Below are 22,476 nucleotides of genomic sequence, written 5' to 3' on the forward strand. Positions count from 1 at the left end.
ATAAAAAACAATGATGCACATATATTGGGATTTTTTTCTCATTTATTTATTATCATTTTGAGTTGACTCTATAATATACAATCAATGCATTCATCGGTTGTCATTTAACTTTACTTAGTATTTTAGATCTTTGTAGGTAAAAATATTTGCGTATAGAAAGAATATTTTCAGAGAAATGCGTTTTGAACATATATTGCTGAATAGAACTCTAGCACACGCTATTAAAAAGCCACGAGTAAAGCTTTAGGGCCCAATGATTGACAAAAAAAAAATAACCCATGTAAAATGGCCCCAGAGCGACCGGTTGGGTAGGTAGGGTCAAACTATTTGCACTCAGCATCAAATTTTTTACGTTTTGTTGCCATTTGTCTAAGTATAATCAATAATAGGCTCATTAAACGAGTGATTGTGAATTATATCCTTGTTAGATCATATAATTTAGTGTCTCAAAACAAATCCTGTCACGTAAAGAATATAATCGTTAATGCAGCTGTTTTGGTCTGGATCGCTGACGTTAATATGCCCTAAAAGTTATGCAATGATCTTAACTTCAGTGTATAATGTATATACTTGAAAACACAACGTAATTCAGAAGTAATGAATTTTATTTTACGTGAAAATATTTAAGAAGGAAATAATTTGCAAACGAATTCTTATGTTAAATTGATAAAAATGAAAAATAATAGTTTTGTCACTGCAAAATGAAAATTAACAGGTTACACACAAAGAGTTTACTCAAATTTGCCTCTTTTTGGAATTAGGTAGCGTTTTTCAATTCCAACAATTTTCCAAATTAGTGAGTGTTGGAATTCTTAAAATAACCTATTTGATATTAATTTAATTTATTATATATTTATTTATCATTATCATAGATAGTATAGAAATTAAAGAATGATAATAGTATAGTATATAATAAAACTAGTAAGTATTGGAAGATGGAGCTCAAACAATTATCACTATACAATATATTCACGAAGAAAATTTCGAAATGACAAAATCAAGGTACGGAGTTCAATTAATTTATAGCGTAAGCTCAATTTAATCAAATTTAGATCAAATTATTTAAAATCATAGAAATAATTCTACATATAAATTTAAAAGTTCGACTCTTCGACGTGCAAATAAAAATCATGTAAATAAAACATAATTACTATTTGTGTTGAAAGTATGATGGTGTCATAACATCATCTTGTCATTGTGAAACCATATTTCCGAGAAAATTTACTAATCCTTTTATTTCAATCCTTTTAAAGAATTTCGAATAACCCACCTAGCCTTTTTGGTAATTTTATGATTTATAATTTACAAAATATTAAATATAAGGAAGCAAGAAACATTTAATAGTTTACAGGTGCTATAATAGAAATGCATTACTTCAATTTAGCAGTAGAACATGAGATTTAATAAATTTAATGAAAGCTAAAATAGCATAATATCATTATATTCAATATCTCAAAAAATGCTCTCAGTAGTTAAATTTAAAAACAAGAAGTATGACTTATGGACTCTTCATTATTAATGAGATATATTTACTATTAAAGATAAATTTTTAATAACATTATTTTGTCATCGTTTAATCATATTGGTGATCAAATAATTTTTTCTAGTTTTTATTTATTATCAGATTTCGCATAAAGCTATTTTAAGTTCTCTTTCGCGTTTTGTCATTCAAATAATCAAAGTCAATTAAAGAAAAAAAAAACGTTTAAATAATAATAAAATAATATATTATTTTACACAATATTCTAGCAGCAGAAGTAGGGAAAATTTATGTCAATTTAGGAAATGAGATAAAGAAAACAAAAAACGTTGAATAAATTACGTATAATATATTATTTTACACAATATTCTAGAAGCAGAAATAGGGAAAATTATGTCAATTTAGGATATGAGAATTTAGTTTTAAATATCGGAATTTATAATAATATTACATAACTGTTACTCTACTTCTGGCCCACTCGGCGTAACTCAAAACTTCAAAGAAAAATACAGGAACAGGATACAGGAAAATACAAAATACAGGAACGACAATGCATTGTAAGTAAGATATATTCACTATTACCGATAAAGCTATGATGATGTCATAACATCGTGTGAGCAACGTATATTTTTTTTCTATATTAATTTAAGAATTTCCCAAATAGCTGCTTTAAATTATTTTGTGATATTTTAATTTTAATAAGCAATGCAGATATAAGAAGGTAAAAAGAAATTCAATAAATGACGGGTGAATAATAATTTGCATAATATCACAAAGAGCATAAAAAATTGCACTTTGTCAACTTAACGATAAAATATGAGAATGGTAGAAGAGATGTCTTTTTGGGAGTGAGCATTCCCACTTGCATATTCACGATTAACGACATCCTTGCTTTTACCGGCCCAACCTGATAAATGGAAGACATTTCTTTAATGCAACGGCAATGATAGTTATCAACACAAACACACACAGATCAATCCTTATATATAAAAAATGTTTAATATTTCCCAGTTGGAATTTATACTTCGAGATTTTTACCATCAATTGTGAACTAGCCTGTTTTTTGTTAACTTCTGTTGTATTTATTGAAGTTTTAAAGTTTTTATTTATACTTTTTGATACGTAGTAGCATACGAATAATTCATTCTGTAATTAGCCATAACACTCGTTGAGCGTTTGAATATCTATTTGAAATACAAAGATTTAAACACCTGCAAAATCCCCACAAGTTCCTTCATCTTCAATTTGTTCCGATATTCCACCAATGCAAACATATTCTGGCCAGAATGATTTCACTCTGAAAAAATAATTGATGGTAAATTTCAATCTTTTAAAAAACTTCGATCAGTTTTTCAGTTCAATAAAACATCGCAAATTAATCAAAGTTGATTCGTTATTTCTAATAGATTGTCGTGAATTCTTTATCTATATTCTATATATTACAACACTAAATTCCAAACATCTTTTTTTATACAAAATGCAATCGACGTATTAAAACAAAAATTTCAAAACATCATTTAAATTTGACCTCGACTTTTGTATTTCTAATCACTTTTTTAATTGCAAATCTCAAATCTTTATTTTTTCGAATATTAAAACAAAAGTTATACTAGATTTCTTGACGTTTAAAGCAGTAAAAATATAAAACAAAAACTTCATGTTATATTAGGCCCATTAACCCTATTAATTCAAAGATACTCACTTGATGCCTGGGCACATTGCATTTGGATAACCAGTCAGATTGTACGCTTGAAACTCCAAATAACCAGCTTCAACTGTCGACCTGAAGTTTGTTGGAATAGTTTCTAGAATCGCATCGGTGCTTCCTTTGTCGAATGTTACCGGAGCATCAAGTCCTTGGACCTCAGGTTTTTCTGAAATAGCAACAACCTTTATTACAATTTTTGAACATTGTCGAGAGCTTGAAATTTTGCATGAAAATACATTGCCTTTATTATGTCGTATTTGGGTTGAAACAGTGTCTAGAAAATTAGTCTATATTTGTTGAGAGCTGGACAACATCATTGCGAAATGGCAAATTTGTATTATCTATATATCCCTCGCCACTGACGTGTTGTTGAGACTTCATGAATAAATAGAAGCAAATGTTACCTTGAAAAAGATTATGAATGGATGCAACAGCTTGAATAATCTAATCCGCAACACAATCGGCTTGTGATACAGTTATTTTTCTTCCTTTAGTTCTGAAAAACAAATTCGGTTGGTCAAGAACACCCACAATAAAAACTTTGCTAATAATTAATTCTTAGAGTTAGCTATTCCTTTGATTATCGTTATCATAACCTTGGCAGAATACGACTTAAAATCTTTAACAAAAATTTACATGATTGTAGCAAATTATCTATTTCTAATATTGTTTTTAATTTTTTCAGTTTTAAGGTTTAAAAATGTTTTAAAAGCATCATTAAAAAGTATTTTAGTTAAACTTAAAAACCTTGTAAGGAGCATGTATCCCATTACAATGTTGGATGGACTTCCGTAAACTTGAAATCGGTTATATCGATATGTAGAACTCGATGTTGAAAAGTGATTAGTTCTTTCAAATGATGTCGGGAGCCTGGACATCCAATCCTAGAAATATATATATATATATATTTAAATAAATATAAAGCTCCCATGCCCAGCAGACGTAATACTGCATTGAGATTCGAGAACTATAATAGTATCATGCCCTATTATAACTTTTTGTATTAAACAGTTTGAAAACATAAAATTCAAACATTTACAACTTGAATTGATTGCGTGCAGTGATTACAACAAAGAAAATGAAAAGGCAAATTAAATACTTCAGGAAATATTCAAATCGTTCTGTCAACACCAGGGTGAAAGTATTATGAGTATTATTATTAGATTCAAGTAATATTTTAGTCGATTGCCAAATATAAATGCATGTAAGTTTAAACTCCTATTCGATATATAATTCGATATATAAAAATCATTAAAAATATATATTTGAATCAATACATTTAATATCCTATATTTATACATAAATATTATGAAGTAAATAAATTAAGAAATAATTGGACACTTACTTTTTCGTTGCTTATTATAAAATAGAACCCGCAAACAGTGGCATAAGAAGGTTGGCTAAACTGCACAGCTTTGTATTGCAATTTGTAATTCCCGTTTGTTCTGTTATTTTGCATCAGTTCGATAGTGTCACCTGCGTGGCGATGGTCGGTAACCTGAATGAACATAATCTACATAAGATGAAGCTGAAGACCATTGCTGATGATAATAAATATAGCGTAGATAGGTAAATCATGTTTTCTTCAATCGAATAATTAATTTAATATTCTTTACTGCTGCCCAGCAGTAACAGGTTTCTGTCTCATTAAAATCCACAACATCATCAATATCACAGTTTATTAAACAAAACTTCATTCGGAATTTCGTATCTCAAGTACGACGCGTTCCTGTATTTCTGCTTAGTGTGTCTATAGCAATCCGATTCAGAATTTTTTCTAAAGTTTGCATTTAAACTTACCCTAATGTAGAAGTATTGACTGAAAGAATTTTCGTTTGATATTGCAGAAACCAATATGAAAGGCTGCGATACTTTCATGCGAACTATTGTATGTCCCCAAGACGTTCTAGAAATATCAAAGTTGCAAATGTTGCAAATAGGTGAGTAAAAAGTAATTAAATAAAAGTGTTTTTGCAAGTGTACTTTCTCACTCAAAACGTATAGAAACTCATTTAGAATGTTAATTTTACAATAAAATATAGATATTTCAATTTAGCTATGTAAATCTACTAACTTATTCGTTATAACAAACCGATTTTGTGCCCCAAGTGTTCCAACTGCAGGACATATCTTGAGTAGTAAAAATTATTATTATCAGTCCACAAATGGTACGTTTTGATAAAATGTATTTTTGTTTCATGAAATCATGCCCTCCAGAAGTTATGGGCTTATTTTTTCAAATTTTCATTAATTCAAAATGATTTAAGCTCTACAATGCTATTGTTTTTATTCTATTGAGTTCCAAGTCGACGTTGCTATTTTCATAAATGAGGCGTCACCATGTGGTATTGACGTGACGCCAGACTAGTCCAGCATCTCTGTTTAACTGTGATCTTACCGCTACAGGCGTAAATTAGTGCGGCGATGGGACTAATAAGCAGTTTTTAGTAAAAGCTCTTTATTCAGATAACGGGTCCATTAAAAGACGCATAGACTCCTCGCACTACTGTCAGTTTTTATAGCAATATGGTTCTTGCTTAAAATAAAAATAGCCAAGGACATATCTCAGTTTTGTGATGAATAATTTGTTGAGGATAATTGTTAATATTAGGTTCAAAATGCATATATTTTTCACACTGAAATATCATCAGCGATATGTTCAAAACATCTATACGTATATTACAAATTTACATACGGACGTTGAGGTTATAAATGATAGTCTTCAAAAAATTATTGAAAGCCGCAACTTTCGACGTTTTCACATTCATTTCCCTTTGAACCAGTCCTTAAATTTTAGACATTTCCGCTCGATCGGCAAAAATGCTCATGCATCTTCTAGTCACTCTAGTGGACGCAACATGCTCGCTTACAAGCCGTTCGGTAGTTCATAAGCACACAATCTATTGTTGACATAATTTTTCGGATATAGCAAAATTTGATATATATACAACTGCTCCGTAGAATTAGGAGAAAATTTGAAAACCCATGAAAATAAGAGCTTTAAAATAAACCGAAGTTTCAAAGTAAAATGCATATATGGAAATGAAATGTAAAACTCAAATCAAATGCATTACACTCACTCGTCATGATAATTTGTTTCGTAATTTAGATAGCCTTTAGTAGTTCTTGAATTACCAAATTGAATCTGCAATATACATAAAAAAATCTGATATTTTCAAAATTTTAACTCATTTTCGTAAAATATGCAAATATTTTTAGTGAACCCTAACACAATGCTGGTCAGCAAAGTTCAAAAATTTGGGAAAGCTTCAAACTGCTAGTAGCTTTCTCATGAGTTATCAAAAATTACTAAAAATGTTCATGAACAGTTCAAGTCGTAATACGAGCGTTCATCGGTGAATTGTCTTCTAAGAAAATTTAAATTCTAAGAAAAACTAGAGCTGCGTGCAGCTTTAACAGGCTTCCCGCGTAAAAAAAACTGAAGACGCGTTTTGCACACTGGAGCCTGAAAGCAGGGTCAGTCATGCATAAAATTTGCAATTTATGATGGGGGACTTATTATCTGCATGTGATGTAAATTTCAAGTCTCTAAGTAGTGTCGTTCTCGAGAAGAAGATGAAAATGTAAAATCCTATATTGCTCACTGGAGCGTATCGCCGAGGTCACTCATGCGTATCCTTGACATATCGTATCCGGAACATGTCCATTAATCATTGGTATGAATTTCAACCAAATAGCATGTATCAATTTTGAGAAATTGCAAAAAAAACTGAAAACGCGTTTTGCTCACTGGAGCGTGGTAGCGTGGTCAGTCATGCATAAAATTTGCAATTTATGATGAGAGACCTATTATCTGCATGTGATGTAAATTTCAAGTCTCTAAGTAGTGTCGTTCTCGAGAAGAAGATAAAAATGTAAAATCCAATATTGCTCACTGGAGCGTATCGCCGAGGTCACTCTTGCGTATCCTTGACATATCGTATCCGGAACATGTCCATTAATCATTGTTATGAATTTCAACCCAATAGCATGTATCAATTTTGAGAAATCGCAAAAAAACTGAAGACGCGTTTTGCTCACTGGAGCGTGAAAGCGTGTCAGTCATGCATAAAATTTGCATTTTATTGCTAGCTGAAAACTTCTGCACATTTGAGGTGAATTTCAAGTTTGTAGGACCAATTTGAAAAAAAAATAATAAAAATAAATAAATAATAATAAATAAATAATAATAATAACTAGAGCTGCGTGCAGCTTTAACAGGCTTCCCGCGTAAAAAAAACTGAAGACGCGTTTTGCTCACTGGAGCGTGAAAGCGTGGTCAGTCATGCATAAAATTTGCAATTTATGATGGGGGACTTATTATCTGCATGTGATGTAAATTTCAAGTCTCTAAGTAGTGTCGTTCTCGAGGAGAAGATGAAAATGTAAAATCCTATATTGCTCACTGGAGCGTATCGCCGAGGTCACTCATGCGTATCCTTGACATATCGTATCCGGAACATGTCCATTAATCATTGTTATGAATTTCAACCCAATAGCATGTATCAATTTTGAGAAATCGCAAAAAAACTTAAGACGCGTTTTGCTCACTGGAGCGTGAAAGCGTGGTCAGTCATGCATAAAATTTGCAATTTATGATGGGGGACTTATTATCCGCATGTGATTCAAATTTCAAGTCTCTAAGTAGTGTCGTTCTCGAGAAGAAGATGAAAATGTAAAATCCTATATTGCTCACTGGAGCGTATCGCCGTGGTCACTCATGCGTATCCTTGACATATCGTATCCGGAACATGTTCAATAATCATTGTTATGAATTTCAACCCAATAGCATGTATCAATTTTGAGAAATCGCAAAAAAACTGAAGACGCGTTTTGCTCACTGGAGCGTGAAAGCGTGGTCAGTCATGCATAAAATTTGCAATTTATTGCTAGCTGAGAACTTCTGCACATTTGAGGTGAATTTCAAGTTTGTAGGACCAATTTGAAAAAAAAAATAATAAAAATAAATAATAACTAGAGCTGCGTGCAGCTTTAACAGGCTTCCCACGTAAAAAAACTGAAGACGCGTTTTGCTCACTGGAGCGTGAAAACGTGGTCAGTCATGCATAAAATTTGCAATTTATGATGGGGGACTTATTATCTGCATGTGATGTAAATTTCAAGTCTCTAAGTAGTGTCGTTCTCGAGAAGAAGATGAAAATGTAAAATCCTATATTGCTCACTGGAGCGTATCGCCGAGGTCACTCATGCGTATCCTTGACATATTGTATCGGGAACATGTCCATTAATCATTGTTATGAATTTCAACCCAATAGCATGGATCAATTTTGAGAAATCGCAAAAAAACTGAAGACGCGTTTTGCTCACTGGAGCGTGAAAGCGTGGTCAGTCATGCATAAAATTTGCATTTTATTGCTAGCTGAGAACTGCTGCACATTTGAGGTGAATTTCAAGTTTGTAGGACCAATTTGGAAAAAAAATAATAAAAATAAATAATAATAATAAATAAATAATAATAATAATAAATAAATAATGATAATAATAAATAAATAATAATAATAATAAAACACAGGAATACAATAGGTTCCCTGCTGACAAGCAGCGGGAAGCCTAATAATAATAATAATAATAAAACACAGGAATACAATAGGTTCCCTGCTGACAAGCAGCGGGAAGCCTAATAATAAAACACAGGAATACAATAGGTTCCCTGCTGACAAGCAGCGGGAAACCTAATAATAACTAGAGCTGCGTGCAGCTTTAACAGGCTTCCAGCGTAAAAAAAAACTGAAGACGCGTTTTGCTCACTGGAGCGTGAAGGCGTGGTCAGTCATGCATAAAATTTGCAATTTATGATGGGGGACTTATTATCTGCATGTGATGTAAATTTCAAGTCTCTAAGTAGTGTCGTTCTCGAGAAGTAGATAAAAATGTAAAAACCTATATTGCTCACTGGAGCGTATCGCCAAGATCACTCAAGCGTATCCTTGACATATCGTATCCGGAACATGTCCATTAATCATTGTCATGTATTTCAACCCAATAGCATGTATCAATTTTGAGCAATCGCAAAAAAACTGAAGACGCGTTTTGCTCACTGGAGCGTGAAAGCGTGGTCAGTCATGCATAAAATTTGCAAATTATGATCGGGGACTTATTATCTGCCTGTGATGTAAATTTCAAGTCTCTAAGTAGTGTCGTTCTCGAGAAGAAGATGAAAATGTCAAATCCTATATTGCTCACTGGAGCGTATCGCCGAGGTCACTCATGCATATCCTTGACATATCGTATCCGGAACATGTCCATTAATCATTGTTATGAATTTCAACCCAATACCATGTATCAATTTTGAGAAATTGCAAAAAAACTGAAAACGCGTTTTGCTCACTGGAGCGTGAAAGCTTGGTCAGTCATGCACAAAATTTGCAATTTATGATGGGGTCTTATTATCTGCATGTGATGTAAATTTCAAGTCTCTAAGTAGTGTCGTTCTCGAGAAGAAGATGAAAATGTAAAATCCTATATTGCTCACTGCAGCGTATCGCCGAGGTCACTCATGCGTATCCTTGATATGTCGTATCCGGAACATGTCCATTAATCATTGTTATGAATTGCAACCCAATAACATGTATCAATTTTGAGAAATCGCAAAAAAACTGAAAACGCGTTTTGCTCACTGGAGCGTGAAAGCGTGGTCAGTCATGCATAAAATTTGCATTTTATTGCTAGCTGAGAACTTCTGCACATTTGAGGTGAATTTCAAGTTTGTAGGACCAATTTGAAAAAAAAATAATAAAAATAAATAATAATAATAATAATAATAAATAAATAATAATAATAATAAATAAATAATAATAATAATAAAACACAGGAATACTATAGGTTCCCTGCTGACAAGCAGCGGGAAGCCTAATAAAACACAGGAATACAATAGGTTCCCTGCTGACAAGCAGCGGGAAGCCTAATAATAACTAGAGCTGCGTGCAGCTTTAACAGGCTTCCCGCGTAAAAAAAACTGAAGACGCGTTTTGCTCACTGGAGCGTGAAAGCGTGGTTATTCATGCATAAAATTTGCATTTTATTGCTAGCTGAGAACTTCTGCACATTTGAGGTGAATTTCAAGTTTGTAGGACCAATTTGAAAAAAAAATAATAAAAATAAATAATAATAATAATAATAATAAATAAATAATAATAATAATAAATAAATAATAATAATAATAAAACACAGGAATACTATAGGTTCCCTGCTGACAAGCAGCGGGAAGCCTAATAAAACACAGGAATACAATAGGTTCCCTGCTGACAAGCAGCGGGAAGCCTAATAATAACTAGAGCTGCGTGCAGCTTTAACAGGCTTCCCGCGTAAAAAAAACTGAAGACGCGTTTTGCTCACTGGAGCGTGAAAGCGTGGTCATTCATGCATAAAATTTGCAATTTATGATGGGGGACTTATTATCTGCATGTGATGTAAATTTCAAGTCTCTAAGTAGTGTCGTTCTCGAGAAGTAGATAAAAATGTAAAAACCTATATTGCTCACTGGAGCGTATCGCCAAGATCACTCAAGCGTATCCTTGACATATCGTATCCGGAACATGTCCATTAATCATTGTCATGTATTTCAACCCAATAGCATGTATCAATTTTGAGCAATCGCAAAAAAACTGAAGACGCGTTTTGCTCACTGGAGCGTGAAAGCGTGGTCAGTCATGCATAAAATTTGCAAATTATGATCGGGGACTTATTATCTGCCTGTGATGTTAATTTCAAGTCTCTAAGTAGTGTCGTTCTCGAGAAGAAGATGAAAATGTCAAATCCTATATTGCTCACTGGAGCGTATCGCCGAGGTCACTCATGCATATCCTTGACATATCGTATCCGGAACATGTCCATTAATCATTGTTATGAATTTCAACCCAATACCATGTATCAATTTTGAGAAATTGCAAAAAAACTGAAAACGCGTTTTGCTCACTGGAGCGTGAAAGCTTGGTCAGTCATGCACAAAATTTGCAATTTATGATGGGTCTTATTATCTGCATGTGATGTAAATTTCAAGTCTCTAAGTAGTGTCGTTCTCGAGAAGAAGATGAAAATGTAAAATCCTATATTGCTCACTGCAGCGTATCGCCGAGGTCACTCATGCGTATCCTTGATATGTCGTATCCGGAACATGTCCATTAATCATTGTTATGAATTGCAACCCAATAACATGTATCAATTTTGAGAAATCGCAAAAAAACTGAAAACGCGTTTTGCTCACTGGAGCGTGAAAGCGTGGTCAGTCATGCATAAAATTTGCATTTTATTGCTAGCTGAGAACTTCTGCACATTTGAGGTGAATTTCAAGTTTGTAGGACCAATTTGAAAAAAAAATAATAAAAATAAATAATAATAATAATAATAATAAATAAATAATAATAATAATAAATAAATAATAATAATAATAAAACACAGGAATACTATAGGTTCCCTGCTGACAAGCAGCGGGAAGCCTAATAAAACACAGGAATACAATAGGTTCCCTGCTGACAAGCAGCGGGAAGCCTAATAATAACTAGAGCTGCGTGCAGCTTTAACAGGCTTCCCGCGTAAAAAAAACTGAAGACGCGTTTTGCTCACTGGAGCGTGAAAGCGTGGTCATTCATGCATAAAATTTGCATTTTATTGCTAGCTGAGAACTTCTGCACATTTGAGGTGAATTTCAAGTTTGTAGGACCAATTTGAAAAAAAAATAATAAAAATAAATAATAATAATAATAATAATAAATAAATAATAATAATAATAAATAAATAATAATAATAATAAAACACAGGAATACTATAGGTTCCCTGCTGACAAGCAGCGGGAAGCCTAATAAAACACAGGAATACAATAGGTTCCCTGCTGACAAGCAGCGGGAAGCCTAATAATAACTAGAGCTGCGTGCAGCTTTAACAGGCTTCCCGCGTAAAAAAAACTGAAGACGCGTTTTGCTCACTGGAGCGTGAAAGCGTGGTCATTCATGCATAAAATTTGCAATTTATGATGGTGGACTTATTATCTGCATGTGATGTAAATTTCAAGTCTCTAAGTAGTGTCATTCTCGAGAAAAAGATGAAAATGTAAAATCCTATATTGCTCACTGGAACGTATCGCCGGGGTCACTCATGCGTATCCTCGACATATCGTATCCGGAACATGTCCATTAATCATTGTTATGAATTTCAACCCAATAGCATGTATCAATTTTGAGAAATCGCAAAAAAACTGAAGACGCGTTTTGCTCACTGGAGCGTGAAAGCAAGGTCAGTCATGCATAAAATTTGCAATTTATGATGGGGGACTTATTATCTGCATGTGTTGTAAATTTCAAGTCTCTAAGTAGTGTCGTTCTCGAGAAGAAGATGAAAATGTAAAATCCTATATTGCTCACTGGAGCGTATCGCCGAGGTCACTCATGCGTATTCTCGACATTTCGTATCCGGAACATGTCCATTAATCATTGTTATGAATTTCAACCCAATAGCATGTATCAATTTTTAGAAATCGCAAAAAAACTGAAAACGCGTTTTGCTCACTGGAGCGTGAAAGCGTGGTCAGTCATGCATAAAATTTGCATTTTATTGCTAGCTGAGAACTTCTGCACATTTGAGGTGAATTTCAAGTTTGTAGGACCAATTTGAAAAAAAAATATTAAAAAATAAATAATAACTAGAGCTGCGTGCAGCTTTAACAGGCTTCCCGCGTAAAAAAAACTGAAGACGCGTTTTGCTCACTGGAGCGTGAAAGCGTGGTCAGTCATGCATAAAATTTGCAATTTATGATGGGGGACTTATTATCTGCATGTGATGTAAATTTCAAGTCTCTGAGTAGTGTCGTTCTCGAGAAGAAGATGAAAATGTAAAATCCTATATTGCTCACTGGAGCGTATCGCCGAGGTCACTCATGCTTATCCTTGACATATCGTATCCGGAACATGTCCATTAATCATTGTTATGAATTTCAACCCAATAGCATATATCAATTTTCAGAAATCGCAAAAAAAATGAAAACGCGTTTTGCTCACTGGAGCGTGGTAGCGTGGTCAGTCATGCATAAAATTTGCAATTTATCATGGGGGACTTATTATCTGCATGTGATGTAAATTTCAAGTCTCTGAGTGGTGTCGTTCTCGAGAAGAAGATGAAAATGTAAAATCCTATATTGCTCACTGGAGCGTATCGCCGAGGTCACTCATGCGTATCCTTGACATATCGTATCCGGAACATGTCCATTAATCATTGTTATGAATTTCAACCCAATAGCATGTATCAATTTTGAGAAATCGCAAAAAAAACTGAAGACGCGTTTTGCTCACTGGAGCGTGAAAGCGTGGTCAGTCATGCATAAAATTTGCATTTTATTGCTAGCTGAGAACTTCTGCACATTTGAGGTGAATTTCAAGTTTGTAGGACCAATTTGAAAAAAAAATAATAAAAATAAATAAATAAATAATAATAATAATAATAATAAATAAATAATAATAATAAAACACAGGAATACAATAGGTTCCCTGCTGACAAGCAGCGGGAAGCCTAACTAGAGCTGCGTGCAGCTTTAACAGGCTTCCCGCGTAAAAAAAGCTGAAGACGCGTTTTGCTCACTGGAGCGTAAAATCTTGGTCAGTCATGCATAAAATTTGCAGATTATGATGGGGGACTTATTATCTGCATGTGATGTAAATTTCATGTTTCTAAGTAGTGTCGTTCTCGAGAAGAAGATGAAAATGTAAAATCCTATAATGCTCACTGGAGCGTATCGCCGAGGTCACTCATGCGTATCCTTGATATGTCGTATGCGGAACATGTCCATTAATTATTGTTATGAATTTCAACCCAATAGCATGTATCAATTTTGAGAAATCGCAATAAAACTGAAAACGCGTTTTGTTCACTGGAGCGTGAAAGCGTGGTCAGTCATGCATAAAATTTACAATTTATGATGGGGGACTTATTATCTGCATGTGATGTAAATTTCAAGTCTCTAAGTAGTGTCGTTCTCGAGAAGAAGATGAAAATGTAAAATCTTATATTGCTCACTGGAGCGTATCGCCGAGGTCACTCATGCGTATCTTTGACATATCGTATCCGGAACATGTCCATTAATCATTGTTATGAATTTCAACCCAATAGCGTGTATCAATATTGAGAAATCGCAAAAAAACTGAAGACGCGTTTTGCTCACTGGAGCGTGAAAGCGTGGTCAGTCATGCATACAATTTGCAATTTATGATGGGGGACCTATTATCTGCATGTGATGTAAATTTCAAGTCTTTGAGTAGTGTCGTTCTCGATAAGAAGATGAAAATGTAAAATCCTATATTGCTCACTGGAGCGTATCGCCGAGGTCACTCATGCGTATCCTTGACATATCGTATCCGGAACATGTCCATTAATCATTGTTATGAATTTCAACCCAATAGCATGTATCAATTTTGAGAAATCGCAAAAAAACTGAAGACGTGTTTTGCTCACTGGAGCGTGAAAGCGTGGTCAGTCATGCATAAAATTTTCATTTTATTGCTAGCTGAGAACTTCTGCACATTTGAGGTGAATTTCAAGTTTGTAGGACCAATTTGAAAAAAATATAATAAAAATATATAATAATAAATAATAACTAGAGCTGCGTGCAGCTTTAACAGGCTTCCCGCGTAAAAAAAACTGAAGACGCGTTTTGCTCACTGGAGCGTGAAAGCGTGGTCAGTCATGCATAAAATTTGCAATTTATGATGGGGGACTTATTATCTGCATGTGATGTAAATTTCAAGTCTCTGAGTAGTGTCGTTCTCGAGAAGAAGATGAAAATGTAAAATCCTATATTGCTCACTGGAGCGTATCGCCGAGGTCACTCATGCTTATCCTTGACATATCGTATCCGGAACATGTCCATTAATCATTGTTATGAATTTCAACCCAATAGCATATATCAATTTTGAGAAATCGCAAAAAAAATGAAAACGCGTTTTGCTCACTGGAGCGTGGTAGCGTGGTCAGTCATGCATAAAATTTGCAATTTATCATGGGGGACTTATTATCTGCATGTGATGTAAATTTCAAGTCTCTGAGTGGTGTCGTTCTCGAGAAGAAGATGAAAATGTAAAATCCTATATTGCTCACTGGAGCGTATCGCCGAGGTCACTCATGCGTATCCTTGACATATCGTATCCGGAACATGTCCATTAATCATTGTTATGAATTTCAACCCAATAGCATGTATCAATTTTGAGAAATCGCAAAAAAAACTGAAGACGCGTTTTGCTCACTGGAGCGTGAAAGCGTGGTCAGTCATGCATAAAATTTGCATTTTATTGCTAGCTGAGAACTTCTGCACATTTGAGGTGAATTTCAAGTTTGTAGGACCAATTTGAAAAAAAAATAATAAAAATAAATAAATAAATAATAATAATAATAATAATAAATAAATAATAATAATAAAACACAGGAATACAATAGGTTCCCTGCTGACAAGCAGCGGGAAGCCTAATAATAATAAAACACAGGAATACAATAGGTTTCCCTGCTGTCAAGCAGCGGGAAGCCTAATAATAATAATAAATTATAATAATAAAACACAGGAATACAATAGGTTCCCTGCTGACAAGCAGCGGGAAGCCTAATTAGAATTGGTACTTTGAGAACAGTTTACTCCAGCTCCGAGTAATAGAGAATTTTTTTGTTGTCATATGAAATAAAAATAGGACTAATGGGATTTTCAGATAATACCTGTCTGTTTTTAAATAGCGCAGATAAATCCATGGGCGGATATAGAAATAAAAATACACCATATAAAAATTCAACCCCGCTCTAGATTTCATGTAAGACGCCAGTTGTGATCACATGACTAACTTATGGACATTACTACTCAAAATTTGCAGAATTAACCCGGCTTTGTTCTTTGACAAGGTATAACTTGAACTTTACCATGTTGCCATATGTATTGTACATTTCTCTGTTTTCTATTCTGTATCCGATATTTCCTGTATCGGTATACGTATACCAATTTGGAATGTTGGCTTTTATTCTTGCAGAATTCTTCTCTAGAGCATTTAAAACCAACTTGCTTCGCTTAAATATCACCCTTTTGAATTTTCCTGTAAAATCAATCACAAAGAAACCTCCCGCTAAAATTAAATACTGAAATAGAATAAATGAGAAAAGACGAAAAAGCTAAGCAGCAGCGCGATGAATAAACTTTAAATAAAAAAGTACAATACGATTATGATTGTTGGTTAAAACACATTGTATCGAATAGTAAACAAAACAAAAACGAGTAAAAGTGGCTAAGCAATTGGAATTACAATCACTGAAAATTGAAACCAAACTGCAGTTTTTATTGCCTTTATGCTGAAACTAAATGTTTTATTTTATATCGAGTCACACATTCACATTCACACGCACATACACACCTATTTACAATTCGATAATGCACAAACACAGCTACGATGTTGCTGTTTACGAATAATTTTGATACTTTCAATATTCTGTACTATAAAAAACACCACAATTCAGGTAAATTTGTTGTGCCTCCAGCTGGCTTAATATATCTAGTCGCAGAATTTGTCACATAAATCGTACCCGGATTAACTTTTAAGGGATATCTTTCTTCAAACATCTTTTTCAGATTCCCACCATTGTTTTGTAAGAAATGATTCGTTGTTCTGTAACGGAAACTCGCCTTTCTTTTCATAGTCGCGGTTGGGGTGTTGGATGGTTCGTGCCAGACCATGACGTCGTGTGCCTAAAATTAAGATAATGAAAGTAAGGTATGAAGACTTTTAAAGAAACTCAAAATTGTTGTATCACCACCAATTCAATTATCTTTGGAAGGAATATTCTCGTTTAGTTGCTGATATTGGTGTAACATCACGTGGTTATTGCTATTAATATAAGGTAATTCTATGTAGCGTGGTACGCACGAATTATTAGAATTGAAAGATAGTGTAGGATAAATAAGGATAAGATATTCATTTTTATTGTAAAAAAATAAGGAGTAAAAATCTATTTAAAGGATTCCCATAGCTCAATTACCTCTTTTCAAAAGTTTCAAATAAGGGTTCAACCCACTTTTTTAATTCTTCAAATACTTGCTAAAAATTATAATCTAGTAGAAAAATTTAACTCAGTTAAGAACCACAGACAATAAAATAGATCAAAATAGTATTATTATTATTTCGTTATGTACTACTTGGGCTTACTTACATAACATTCAAATACATATGTTGTTTAATCATTACTTAGTTTAAGACGACATTCTTACGTTCAAAGAGTAGTAGGCGGAATTTTTGTAATCATCTTTCGTGCATTTGCTAACCTCGCCGAAAACTTTCTTGTTTTCCCAGTTTGTTTTTTCTGTCAACATGCAAAAGGTCATACAATATTATTCAATTTTTTGGCCGTTGGGCTATGTATCAAATTTTTTACAAATCTGGGACCATAATATAAGCTCCAGAACGTGACCCGCGCGACGGCCGACGCGTTATGAGTTATTGGTTTGGGTTATAGTCATTGAAGATTTCAATGTGAATTTGGGAAGCATACTTTGACAATTTGAAGATTTAAACAAGACAAAATTGTACAATCACAATAAATTTTTAATGAAAGAAAATACACGACACGTACCAGAAACAGCAATATACTTTTCCGGTACGTAACTTGCCCATCTATCTTTTGCGTCACACTTTTGGGTAATATCTGATTCGTGCACGCTAGCCACAAGTGTCCAACCACCTCCATCTGTTTCCATATCGCAGAATGTCTAGACAGTAATAAACAGTAATATTGTGACACCTGGATTCAAAAGCTCAAAAGCTGAGTAAAACTTTTGAATGGCTCCGAGTTAGATTTAAAGTTTTACCCACTCCGAAATCATGAAGAATGGAATAATAAGTTGATGTGGTTGATTTAGTGCTTTTGAGCTTGTTTGAATAAACTTGAATAAAATGAAATAATTCGTCACGTTACGAAAATATGTCAATTGATCTCAGACAACATAAACATCTTGTATATTGTTTTCGGTTTCAAATTAAAAAGCTCACCGGAAATTGCATAAAATCATTTTCAGGCTTTATGGAATATATGCCATCAATCTTGATTCCAAGTTGCTTCAGTTCGTAACATGATATAGGTGATTGGGTAACGCGTTGTTGGTTGTTGCTGTTCAAACTGTTTGAGGTGTTGGTCTGATTGAAAATGAAATGCTAGTCTTTTATCTAAAGCTATATGTGTTTGCTGTATAGAAATCGCACTGATATTTTGCGTCGGATTTTTAGCCAGACCAGTATCTTCTAAAATCATATCGAATACGCTAATAAATTTAAAATTGACCAGGATGTTTCAAACCGGAAATAATACGAATTTGCAATTAACTACATTAGATAAATTTGTATTAGTGCAAGCGACTGACATAATGTATGTATGATGTTGAAAGATGCAAACTGGTATTTAAATTCATGATAGATATGAAATACCTACTTTGTACGTTAAAGTTCAGCCAATGGATATATCTTTGATGATTTTAATTGGGAAAAATAAATGCATTGTTCGAAAATTCTCAAAATAAGTTGCAAGAAACAAGATAATTAGAAAATAACGTTAAAATTTGAACAAGACGTATGTCTTTGCCTATGGAATGAATAAAATAGTATTATTTTTTCAATTCAATGACTGCTGATAGCATTATGTTCATGATAATATTTCAAAAATAATTTTAAACATAGGACTTTGTCTGCGAAGAGAATAAAATAATATTATTATTGCCTCAATTCATAATAACTAAATCATTGAAATCGCATTTTTGTGTCCACTAAGCAAACCTACTTTATGACATCATGCATTGGGAACACAACGTTATAAATGCTCAATGTTTTAATGAGTTTAGAAGCTCTACCACTCACAACACAAACATTGCAGCATGTAATATTATTCTGATTCAATTTACGTATAAAAAACATCGTGACAACATCGCACAGCAAATTTATGTATATATATCATTACAAATTGGAGAAGACCGTCTGTTTTACTTAAAATTGCATTTTTAAATTGCATTTTTGTCCAACATACGTTGCCATCTAGTATTGAATATTACTTTCTAGAAAATGAGGGAAGGAAATAAAAATTTTACTCAAATCCTCTACCTCTGACTTTTTAACTTGTCCCTTTCGAATGAAATCACAAAACAAATTACCATTAGTTGTAAAATAAGTCAAGTCTATATATTTTGTCTAGTCCATTTTTCAAATCTATGCCAATTTTCAAGCGTCCATTTTCAATAGTATAAACTTTTCAAAAGTTCGCCAGATTGCTAAATATTGATGACGTGTCACACAGATATTATTTATAATTATATTCATGCAATCTAATATACAGAAAAACCTGGAGGACCTAAATAGGACCTAAATACTAGTTTATTTTTTAAAATGTCATTGGGCATAAATAGGTATGTATTTTGTATACAGTAAGCAAACCTACGCTATGACATAATATATTAGCAAAACAACATGATTGATTGACGTATTATTTATTGGTTTAGCAATGCTACCACTCACAACATGAATAATCCAGTATGTAATAATATGCTGGTCAAAAATACAACACCACAAATAGCATTGAGACACCAATTTTATGCAAATAGTTTTTTTAAAATAAAATAGACCGTCTTCGTTAAAAACGGTTGCAAATCTCATTCGTTCCATACATTTCTTGCCATTTTTGCTAAAATTTACAAAACCAAATTCAATATTTCACTTGAGACTCATAATATTAGTTTTGATCCTTAACTTCTAAGTTTTGAATCCGTCAACTTTAAAGCTGTTCTCCACCTCTTTTGAAATTCATTTTTTTGGACCTTTGCCTCTGAACACGTTCTTTTTGAAAGACGGTGGTCACTTTGGTAATATTACCAAATTCAAAGTTTTGCGTTTGCATGACAACATTAATTATTTATATCTATATTTTCTAGCGTCAAATTTAGCACCCGCCCCAACACTGGCTGTTATTCGTTAATAATAGTATCACAATTCTGAGTTTCGATAGTCTGCAACAAGTTGCTATCAAATTTTCAAAAACTGAGGTGTGAAACTCAGGTGAAGTGTATTCGTCCAATAGATAAAAATAAAAATATCAAGACAATAAAAAATATAATATAGCAAAAATACTCTCGTCATCGGGCATAAATGGTATACGCTTACATAATTTTATATTGAATAATAATATGATATTCTACTTTGTGAATCATTTGAACTGATGACAAATGTGGTGTAGTGGTAAGGCGTAGTGGTAAGAGCTTGTCTTAAGGAAATATTTTAAGACCTGTCAAAAATATCTAATTTGAAAATAAAATATGTCGATTTGTGCTGGTGTCTCTTCATGACTTCAGCCAAATATCTGTGAAAGTTGCATCTTTATTAAGCTTTAAGTGTTTGTTTGGTCTCTTGATTCAGGTATCAAACATTTATTGTATCATACTTATATTATGGATACGGCTCATATTTTTCTAATGCTTACCTTAGTTAATGCGATATTCAGTTGAACTAGAACAGTAGCCAACAAAGCAATAGTAATCAATCCAAACCCCATCAGAAGTATCAGAATTGCTTTCATATTTGGAAGGTTTTTGACTGCGGAATTCTCTTGACCTTTGATTTTGATTTTTGGATCAGCATGTGATTTTATGGAAGGAAGTGGTCTTGAAGACATTGTAACTGAAACAGGGAGAGATAATAGAATATAACTACAGAAATAATAATGTCGGTCATGTGTGCAAATAAAATGTATCGAAAAACACAGATTTGCCAATGATATTCACTTTAATTATGTTCAAATATTTTAATGCCAAACCATGCAAATTCAATAAACTAGCATTATGTAAAAAAGTAAGCCTATACCAATCCAATCAATCAACACATTGGCGCCGACTTACCTTCATTATTCTCATATCTCATCGCATGCTCATATGGATTTTCATAGTTTTCGTCGTCGCCGTGTCGCTGCATTTTTGTAATTTATCGTACATTCAATAATTAGACATATTCTTCACCTGAGTAACTAAAAATAAAATTGAACAGTCTAGTTTTAGTATTACTTTTTATTGACCTATTGAACCAATATTTCAGCATAGACCAGCAAATCTCTTAAATATCGCGTGAAGCAGTAGAGCTGGAATTTTCAAAATATAGGATTAGCGATGCCAAAAAAATTAAAACTGTTGCTTCAGCCACTAAGCCAGCACAAATTTTTTAAGTTGATAATCCAACCCCATTTTGAATTAAATGCCGATGTAGGACTTTAAATAGTGATTCTGAATCCCGATACTATCTAGTAAATGGCAAATTGAAATTAAATTCCTGGTTATCATTTTAAGCCAGCCATAAGCCCATCATGTTTTGGTATACGTTATAGTACAAATTTTATCGTTCCTCCAAAAGGCTGAACTTCTCTTATAGACAGCACTACAAAACTGAAGATCATAATCTAATGCTTAGTCTTCAAAAAGCAACAATAGAACCTGTTATTATAAATTTATGTTGAAGCATTCAAATTACTTTGCCCACGTCGGGCTGACTTCCTTAAAAGCCATGTAGGACGAACTTAATCTGATACCACAACAATGTCTACGTTTTGTGATATGACGTCCTATTATTTCATTTTAATATAAAAGTATCCATATTCTAATGTTGCTGGAATATATTTGGATTAATACCTTATTAATTTATCTGAGACTAGAAGAGTTCAAGTTCACTGAAGTGGCATACCCGTATCAATGACATAGGAAGTTGATTAAATCATTCCTAGACAATATTTGCCCGCTGCAAACATTTGGGACTGCTCATACTTGAGTTATACATTTTTGAATTGGCATAAATACTTCGCATTAAATTATTTAATATACGAAGTAAAGCTGTTGTTTTTATTTATTTATGAAACTATCGATTAACGCTCAAATATATAAACACAAAGTACAAATATCCAATAAAAGTGATCCAATATGTCTCATAAATTCATTTCAATTCATTAGATTAAAACAGAATATTTTTTGCAAAATATAAAGTTTTATGTCCAGGATTCAGAGGAAATTTCAAACTGTAACAATAGCTATTTTTGCTCCACCCCTTTACTGAAAATTTCTGCGACTGCTAAAATTAGATATAAAATGCAAATATAATGTATATTTTATTAAAAAATCATGTTACCTTATTCAATGAAAAAAGTAAGTGACAAAACAAAAGAAAACGATTTTAAACGAAAAAATAAAAATACACTGCACACTGCAACCTAGTCCTAGGCAAATGTAAATCAATCCATTATTAGG

The 22,476-nt window shown here is 33.1% G+C and overlaps 2 protein-coding genes across 2 annotated transcripts; both read right to left on the minus strand.

Moving 5' to 3' along the window:
• Positions 1-2,107: 2,107 nt before the first annotated feature.
• LOC120334985 (intelectin-1-like) lies at positions 2,108-3,569 on the minus strand. The gene is made up of 4 exons (XM_078115107.1): positions 3,552-3,569; positions 3,183-3,370; positions 2,692-2,777; positions 2,108-2,387 (listed from the first exon to the last, which is right to left on the minus strand). Exons 1-4 carry the CDS (start codon positions 3,567-3,569, stop codon positions 2,284-2,286), a joined length of 396 nt encoding a protein of 131 aa, XP_077971233.1. The 3' UTR covers positions 2,108-2,283.
• A 23-nt stretch (positions 3,570-3,592) lies between these two features.
• Positions 3,593-21,223, minus strand: LOC144426847 (uncharacterized). The gene is made up of 12 exons (XM_078115766.1): positions 21,088-21,223; positions 20,673-20,869; positions 18,206-18,349; positions 17,790-17,925; positions 17,428-17,519; positions 16,746-16,908; positions 16,092-16,261; positions 6,269-6,333; positions 4,989-5,094; positions 4,534-4,686; positions 3,936-4,072; positions 3,593-3,684 (listed from the first exon to the last, which is right to left on the minus strand). Exons 1-12 carry the CDS (start codon positions 21,158-21,160, stop codon positions 3,633-3,635), a joined length of 1,488 nt encoding a protein of 495 aa, XP_077971892.1. The 5' UTR covers positions 21,161-21,223; the 3' UTR covers positions 3,593-3,632.
• Between the last annotated feature and the right edge of the window lie 1,253 nt (positions 21,224-22,476).

The sequence above is a fragment of the Styela clava genome, chromosome 1 (assembly GCF_964204865.1).
Source record: "Styela clava chromosome 1, kaStyClav1.hap1.2, whole genome shotgun sequence".
NCBI classification, from domain to species: Eukaryota; Metazoa; Chordata; class Ascidiacea; order Stolidobranchia; family Styelidae; genus Styela; species Styela clava.